The following is a 7,731-nucleotide window of genomic DNA, read 5'->3' as shown; positions in this document are numbered from 1 at the left end:
TAGAGACATATTATCATTTTAATATTAATATTTACATAGATTTGAGGCTTCTTAAAATGGTTAAAATTTTTAAACAAATATTTTGACCTTTAGTTAACCTTGAAAAATTTAATCTGAAATGTAATTTTTTCTTTCACACTACACATGTGTTGAGAAATTTTTGTTTTGTGTAGACATAAATGAGCTCAATCTTCCAAAAACATGTGGGACAGAGTTTCCTGATCCAGATGACCTCCTCAGCTTTAAGCTAATTATTTGCCCAGATGAGGTAAGAAAATAACATTTTTTTATAAGAAATTTGATAATGACTTCCTAATTTTTCAGGGATTTTATAGAGGTGGCAGATTTGTTTTTAGTTTTAAAGTTGGGCCAAATTATCCACATGAACCACCTAAAGTAAAATGTGAAACACAAGTTTATCATCCTAATATTGATTTGGATGGCAATGTGTGTCTGAATATTTTAAGAGAAGATTGGAAACCAGTCCTTACAATTAATTCTATTGTCTATGGATTACAATATCTTTTTTTGGTATATAGTATAATGTATCTATCACATTCTTTACCATGAAGCAGAGAATTTTGTGCAGAAATATTCACTGAAATTTAATTTGTTGTCTAACGTCCTCCATAAAACACACATATACTCACACACATATTTATATATATAAACAAATTATTATGAAAAAGTATTATTTGTTTAGGAACCAAATCCAGAAGATCCATTGAATAAAGATGCTGCAGAGGTTCTGCAAAATAATAGGAGAGCGTTTGAGCAGAATGTAGTAAAAGCTATGAGAGGTGGCTATGTTGGCTCATTTTGTTTTGAACGGTGTCTCAAGTGACATAACTTTCACTACCTCCGAGGACACACTGAGGAAAGAGATTGAGAGTAGAACTCCTCCCTGCTTTGAACGCGTTCCTCTCGTCTATCTCGTTCGTTCTAACGGGCCTCTCTGCGTCTTCACGAGTGCTTCGTACCTTTGGTCAATAAACCGTCGGTAAAAATGCTACCGATGCGCTGTTTACTCGGAGTTGTGGGATACTTTTTCTTTTTTATTTTTCTTTTTCTCAAATGTAACGAAGTATTGAAATTGCATTTACGTTTGTAAGTTTTTTATTTAATTAGTAATTCATTGGCAAATGTAATTAAAGTGAAAAGCCTATTCTCGATTAGCGACTGTAAAAGTTTTCTTTAAAGGGCACATTTGTGAGTGATCATAAATTGCTGCTACCTTACCAAATATATTTTTTATACGATCAAACACACGAAAACGAATTAGAGATTAAAATTGTCGCAACTTATATTGAAAGTCACTTTTAATTATAATTATCGAAATTCGATTTAAAATTTTATCGTAAGTGTCTGTAATTATAATTATTCCAAATCTTATAAAAACAGTATGTATATATACATGTATGTGTATATGAAATTTGCAAACGCATTTGTAATTTCAACCATCTCAGCTCCTTTCATAAATGTATCTCCGCCCTGAGGATTACTTCGCAGGATATGGATATGTATATCCTGCTAAGCTCTTCATTTGAAATCACATAACTTAACTTATGTATCGATCGAAAGTGGAATATAAGGCTGTTAAGGAAAAAGCTTTGCATTTTAGTTCGTTATCCTGCTCCTAATGATATAACGATTTCAATTTTTCTAATCGGGCATACTGTAACTAATATTATTGTGTAAAACTTCTATTAAATTCCGTTTTATTTCATTATCTCAACTAAATGAATAAAAAATAGTTGATAATGCATTATACAATTTTGTACAAAAAAAAACTTACCGTATCTAATATATGAGGAAGTTAGAAACTCATTAATATGACTTAATTGAAACTAGATGTACAAAGAGGCATAGTTCTACATCTATTTAATTGATTTTTTGACAGTTTTATTACAATTCATATTAATGAATATCCTGGCTCGATAATTTTGAATTAATTATTTCTTTTTCTTTAATTGGCATTAATTTATTATACTTTAGTACAGTGTTTACGAAACTTACAAACTAGAGAAGCGTCCTAGCCTCGATCCAAGTTGCTGCCTTTAAATTAGGTCCCATCCGCGTCGAGCGTTTTGAAGGCACTTTTCGAGCGCTTCAAGAGCGATCGAACTACTTTCTCCTTTTTCGTCTTCTTTTCTCTTTCATACACATACATACATACACGCACTCTTTTTCCCCCTTTCACACTTTCATTTTCATTTTCACATATATCTATTCCTTTTTCGTACAAAAAAAAGATTCGATCGCGCTGGACGATGGATTGGCGTGAGCTCGGCGAAGAAGCACGGCGATTTAGAAATCGAGATCAGAACATATTCCCTGGAATCTGGAAATCGAAATACACAGTGATCAAAAATATCTTTTACATCAAAAGATACAAATTACTATTTTTATTTATTTTAGACGCATTTCTTTACTATGAGAATTAATTACATTTCATTATTGTGTTATGAGAAGAAGCGTGCTTCTTCGCAGATTCCATCGTGGAATGAATTTCCAAACGCTCGAAAGGATGCAACCATTGTTGCATGTACCCAGCTATAGTCATGAAAAGTCAGAAGAACGTGGAGAAACAAACAAAAAAAGGGTATTTTCATGTTTGATTTAACCCGTGTGTACCTCGGTTTTAACGGAGTGGGAACATGTATTATATCGTTAAGGATACTCGACTTGGATGCTTCGCAATTTATTTACTTACTTAAGCTAAAGAAAATATAAATGGCTCGTAGGCAATCCAGCGAAATTGAACGATCCAGCTGTAGTAAAAGGATCAAAAACAAAGCCTAAAACAAAAACATTATATATGCATTATTGTAATATAATGGTGTGACTATAAAAGCAAACGAAATTTATATGAAACAGTTAAAGAGACTTACCACCACTCTCTTTAATTCTTTTACTTTCACGGGCTGCTTCACGCTGATCTGCTAAGAGGATAATTTCTTGCAGTGCCTTTTGCTGTTCTGCAGTTAAATGACCAGTTAATGCTCTATACCAAACTGTGTCTGTTCTTTCAATATCTGTAAATAAAAAAAAATACTTACGTATTTCATTCAACAAATCGAATGTACGAATTTATAATACTTAAATAGAATAAATGCAAGTGTTTTATAGTTATAAAAACGTTTTATTTAAGTAAATAAATTACTTACTTTGGATTACTTCTTTGAAAACAACATATTCATCTTGATTCATATCATTTGAATCTAAAGGCGTGGCATAGCACTCGAGTGGAGTTTCTTCGTTCGCATCGTATTCTGAGTCGTCACCATCATCGTCTGATCTGTGATCGCCATGTCCATCTTGAATTGAACTTGAAATATTAAAACCATGTTGCGCGGATGACCTTGTCACTGTTTCTTGTAGTTTTTCCAGATATTCTTGACTAACATCGTCGATTTCATCTTCATCATATATAAATATATATAGAAATTACTACCTTCGTCAATATCACTATCATCTTCCTCATTCTCTTCATCATCAGTATCAGATGCCTTAGCTGCATAAGCTCTTTTCAATCCATCAAAAAGTAGAATTAAAGATGGGATGATTTGTTGAGCGCATTCATTCACTGCTGGTGGCCTTGCTGGTCCCATACTAATCAAAGTACATAATCCAAGGACACAAAGCTTTCTATCATGTAATCTAAAAAAGGTAAATATTGTTTTTATAAAAATATATACTATTTTTATGAAAAACAAGATTATAAAATAATGTACCCTAAGAAACAATCCGTATCGTGTATCCATTGTTTAATAAAATGTGACGCAATTGGTTCTGTAGACTGTCCAAAATTGCCTTGTAATCTATCCATTGTTTCGAGACAGAGTGCTGGGTTATAATAAAGGGCTGCAATTACTACTTGCAAACACATTGTTCTTAACTCTGATGTTTTAACTTCGCGCATTAAACGTTCTAGTACCAATTGAACGAATGACGGTATACACTAAAAAAATAATTTTCGATGTAAAATTTATTCAATTTTTATTAAGTAAACTGAAGAGCAAGAAACAAACTGAAATAAAAATTTTACCTGATCGATATGACCTTTGCATTGTAGAATTATGACTTCCAGTAATTTGGCAGCATGGCATTCTGGATCTTCTCCAGCATCTCCTGTTAGTACCTAGGGCGTAAAATAAATTAATCAATATAATACTTATTTTCTTTTTTATAAAAACATGATCAACGTACAGCTTTGCACATATTAAACATAGCCAATACATGGTTTTCATTAGATAAGAACGCTGGGGTAGCGACAGTAATGTAATTATGAAGAGCAGGCATCATATCGATAAAATATTCGAAACCATCTTTCTGGAATAGCTGATACATTAATTCTAAGACTTTCCACATATCTTCCGAAATTATTTTCCCAGTAAGATCATAAACTAATGAAAGGGCTTCCTCATAGAATTCTAAGATACAAAGGAGAATTGTAAATATTTTTAATATTTTTTATAAAGCATTTTAAATCAAAAGTTTTTACTTGTATTATTAACACTTAGCTTACCCATTACGTTTTCTCCAAAAATATGGGCAAGAACCTGAAGAACTATTGGTTGCAACTGTGCCATGATATGTGGTTGATCTTCCATCGCAGTCAACAAAGTTTCTATTGTATTTAACAATCCCATAGCAGTTATAGCTTTTTCATCACTGCCTTCATCTGTTTCAAGCACTTGGCTGAATGTTTCAGCCTAAAAACATTAAAAAATTTGTTTAACTCTTTGCATTATAAAATAATGAAAACAGAAAATTATACTTACAAGATGTTGGCATATCTCAACTGCAATTGACATAATCTGCTCTGAATATGTATAAACTATCTTTTGTATAACAGTCGTTAAATCGTCATTTTCTGTTTCTCGTACGATAGTTAATAACTCAAGGATTATAGGCTTGATTAGGGGTTCCACATATCTTTGTGCTTTCTCTTGAGCAGAAAGAAGCATCTGCAATGCAATAGCAGCTTCTACCTTAACTGGTAGATCTTGGTCTGTCAGAAGAGCATTCGTCGTCAACCGAACGGCCTCAACTAATATTTGTTCTTGCTTAAATTTTATTTCCGAGAAATAGTGTAATACCCAACATGCCTGAAATATAATTATTATAAAAGAATTATTAATTAAATGAACGATTAACTTTTAACGAAGTCCAAACAGATTATAATGTAAGTACATATCACTTACTCTCGCCCTCATATGTCCATGAGGACTATTAAATTCGGGAAAAACATATTGTAATAACATTTTGTCCATTTCTTCTTTATAAACTTTCTTCTTTAACAACACGTCTGCCAAACTTCCAATCTATAGAAAGCTTGCTTTTAGAAAATTTTATTTTTCTACTTTATATACAAATTTTTTCCTACTCAGATAATTACCATATGTAATGCACCATCTTTTTGTCTAGGGTCTGCATTTGGACTAGTTAGTACTTCCATGCAGAATTGCATAGTTTTTTGAAGCATATCTTTACGCTTCTTGCAAGCAGAATGTAATAATGTCTGAGCTGCGGTAACTGGAGATACAAAATCTTCAAATATATCTAAAAAGTAAATAAATTACTTGATTTATTAAGTGTTTTTGGAATAATGCAACAAAAAATTAGACACAAAGAATAAATTTTATTTTACATAAAATATCTCACCAAATTTCACCCTTATATATTCATATGGATCACTATTCCAAAGCTCTTCATCTGCAGCGGAATATGAAAGGATTGGGAAGAGTACATCGCGAATTATCTCAAACATGTGTGGTTTTAAGAACTTCCATGAATGTGCATGACTCACTCTATACATTGAAACAGAAAATTTTCAGACTGCAACTTCATAGGATTTAAAACTGATATTCAATAAAAATTAAAAGTTAACAATACTCAATTAGATCATTCTTAAAATTAAAGAAAGCAAACAAATTTGAATAAGAGCACAAAAATTCAAGTAAATTTTGTTGCAATATGAATATCTAAATGAATTTATTTTGCTGCTTACCCTTGATTAATATAATTAATTGATTGTTGAATCACTCTAGGTGACACATATATTTTTCTTCGATATTGGTCCAAAATTTTCAAAAGTACTTCAAGTATCCCTCCACTAAAGGTTCTCAAGTACCACTCAGAAAACTCTTTGTATTCTTGTGTTACATTTCCAGGACTTCCATATCTCTCAAACATCCTGTGTAGAATATGAAGAGCCCATTTCTTACATTTCCACCATGGTAATTCAGCTCGTTCATCATCATCCAGATCTGGATTATTAGTTTCAGGTGGAACAGGCCTGTCAGCTACTTGTCGTACCACGTCCATCCATTGCGAGAAATGTTCTTTTGAAATCAGATCTAAAGAAAGTGTATACTGAAAAAAGAATAATAAATGGTAATGAAACAATTATTAAATACTTTCATATAAAGTAACTTGTTTAAAACCTACATACTTGCGTAAGGGCAAAAAATATCTTTAATATCTGTTTCTGTAGCAATACTGATTGTTCTGAAGAATCTGGTAAAAGTTGTAATATTAATTGATAAATCATAGGAAACAAGAGATTCATTGCTTCATTTAATGGCCCTCTTTCATCTGCTTTTTTATATCTAAAAAATGTCAATAATTATTTTTAGTGTTACTAAATTTTTATTGTGATTTGAAAAGTATATAATATTTCTTTATATTTTATATCCTGCCTTTTCTTTAATTTATTCAAATTTGTTTTATTTAATCATTAATTTGAGTAATGATTCTTTTTGTTTTTAATACAGAATAATAAATAGCAATAACGTACTCAAAATTTTTAACAAGTTGATGAAGTGCAAGAAGAACACCTGGCCAGCAGGAAGCATCAGAATTCTGTAAATATATTGTGATTTTGTCCACTATTTGTGTCCATCTTCCAGGAAAATCATGTTTTACTATATTATTTACACAAACAGCCAATTGTACTCTAGATCATTAAAAAAGTAAATTTATTAAAATGACTTATAAGAATATTATGTTACACATAGTATTCAACTTTTATGATCGAGATTATAAGTTCTTATTCTCACCTGATAAGATCTGGTGCATGTCCAAGAGCGTCAACAATTGCATCACGAATCATTGCACGATCTTGCTCATGAATAGTGAACTTACCTGATCCGTTTTCATTTTGTTTATCAGCCCAACTTGTTGTAATAAGATTCTTCAAATATATAACACCTAAATTGATATTGTATTATCATTAATTAATTCTTATTTCTTTTTATAACAATTACTCTTATTAATTACCAGCTTGTCTCACAGGCATTTCTCCTGCAGTCATTACTACTTGAAGTAATGTTGGTGCAAAACCAATAATTTTATGAATCTGAAAATATTCTCTGTATTATATACCTAACCTAATGTACTTTTTATGTTAATTATTGTCATATCATAATACAATTTCTCTTATAAACTGATACATAAATCAATATTCATTTTTATTGATATTTAGTATATTATAGTACAAAAATATGTAACATATTAATCTTCATTTACATAATAAAAGAGTATTATACTTGCAATATTTACTTGTATATATAGAAGACTAATAAATAATATTAACTTCTAAGTAGATTAATTACAATGTCTATAGACTATGAAATTGCTAAAAGATAAAACAAATGATTTCAAAAGTTTTACAAGATGGAACTATATTATGTATAAGAATAAGTTTTTCATTAAAAATATTTCAAA

The 7,731-nt window shown here is 30.8% G+C and overlaps 2 protein-coding genes across 2 annotated transcripts in view; one reads left to right on the top strand and one right to left on the bottom strand.

Annotated features, from left to right (window-relative positions):
- The window catches only part of LOC108580079 (NEDD8-conjugating enzyme Ubc12), a 1,946-nt gene extending 683 nt beyond the window's left edge, over positions 1-1,263 (top strand). The window contains exons 2-4 of the mRNA XM_017943738.1: positions 174-268; positions 325-531; positions 704-1,263. Coding sequence (XP_017799227.1) covers positions 174-268; positions 325-531; positions 704-844 — 443 coding nt within the window. The 3' untranslated portion in view covers positions 845-1,263. The remainder of the gene's footprint in view (positions 1-173; positions 269-324; positions 532-703) is intronic.
- Positions 1,264-2,193: 930 nt separating this feature from the next.
- Positions 2,194-7,731, bottom strand: part of LOC108579936 (importin-7) — a 5,859-nt gene continuing 321 nt past the window's right edge. Inside the window, exons 2-19 of the mRNA XM_017943570.1 lie at positions 7,285-7,363; positions 7,065-7,215; positions 6,803-6,961; positions 6,458-6,614; positions 6,014-6,378; positions 5,668-5,813; positions 5,402-5,565; positions 5,208-5,327; positions 4,785-5,111; positions 4,529-4,715; positions 4,210-4,433; positions 4,049-4,141; positions 3,735-3,961; positions 3,455-3,660; positions 3,168-3,419; positions 2,892-3,035; positions 2,714-2,798; positions 2,194-2,341 (exon numbers count right to left, since the gene is read on the bottom strand). Of these exons, the coding sequence (XP_017799059.1) occupies positions 2,719-2,798; positions 2,892-3,035; positions 3,168-3,419; positions 3,455-3,660; positions 3,735-3,961; positions 4,049-4,141; positions 4,210-4,433; positions 4,529-4,715; positions 4,785-5,111; positions 5,208-5,327; positions 5,402-5,565; positions 5,668-5,813; positions 6,014-6,378; positions 6,458-6,614; positions 6,803-6,961; positions 7,065-7,215; positions 7,285-7,363 (3,081 nt within the window). The 3' untranslated portion in view covers positions 2,194-2,341; positions 2,714-2,718. The remainder of the gene's footprint in view (positions 2,342-2,713; positions 2,799-2,891; positions 3,036-3,167; positions 3,420-3,454; positions 3,661-3,734; positions 3,962-4,048; positions 4,142-4,209; positions 4,434-4,528; positions 4,716-4,784; positions 5,112-5,207; positions 5,328-5,401; positions 5,566-5,667; positions 5,814-6,013; positions 6,379-6,457; positions 6,615-6,802; positions 6,962-7,064; positions 7,216-7,284; positions 7,364-7,731) is intronic.

The sequence above is a fragment of the Habropoda laboriosa genome, unplaced genomic scaffold (assembly GCF_001263275.1).
Source record: "Habropoda laboriosa isolate 0110345459 unplaced genomic scaffold, ASM126327v1 scaffold2, whole genome shotgun sequence".
Lineage (NCBI taxonomy): Eukaryota > Metazoa > Arthropoda > Insecta > Hymenoptera > Apidae > Habropoda > Habropoda laboriosa.
Note: the sequence above shows the minus strand (reverse complement) of the source record. Positions and strands in the feature narration are given on the sequence as shown.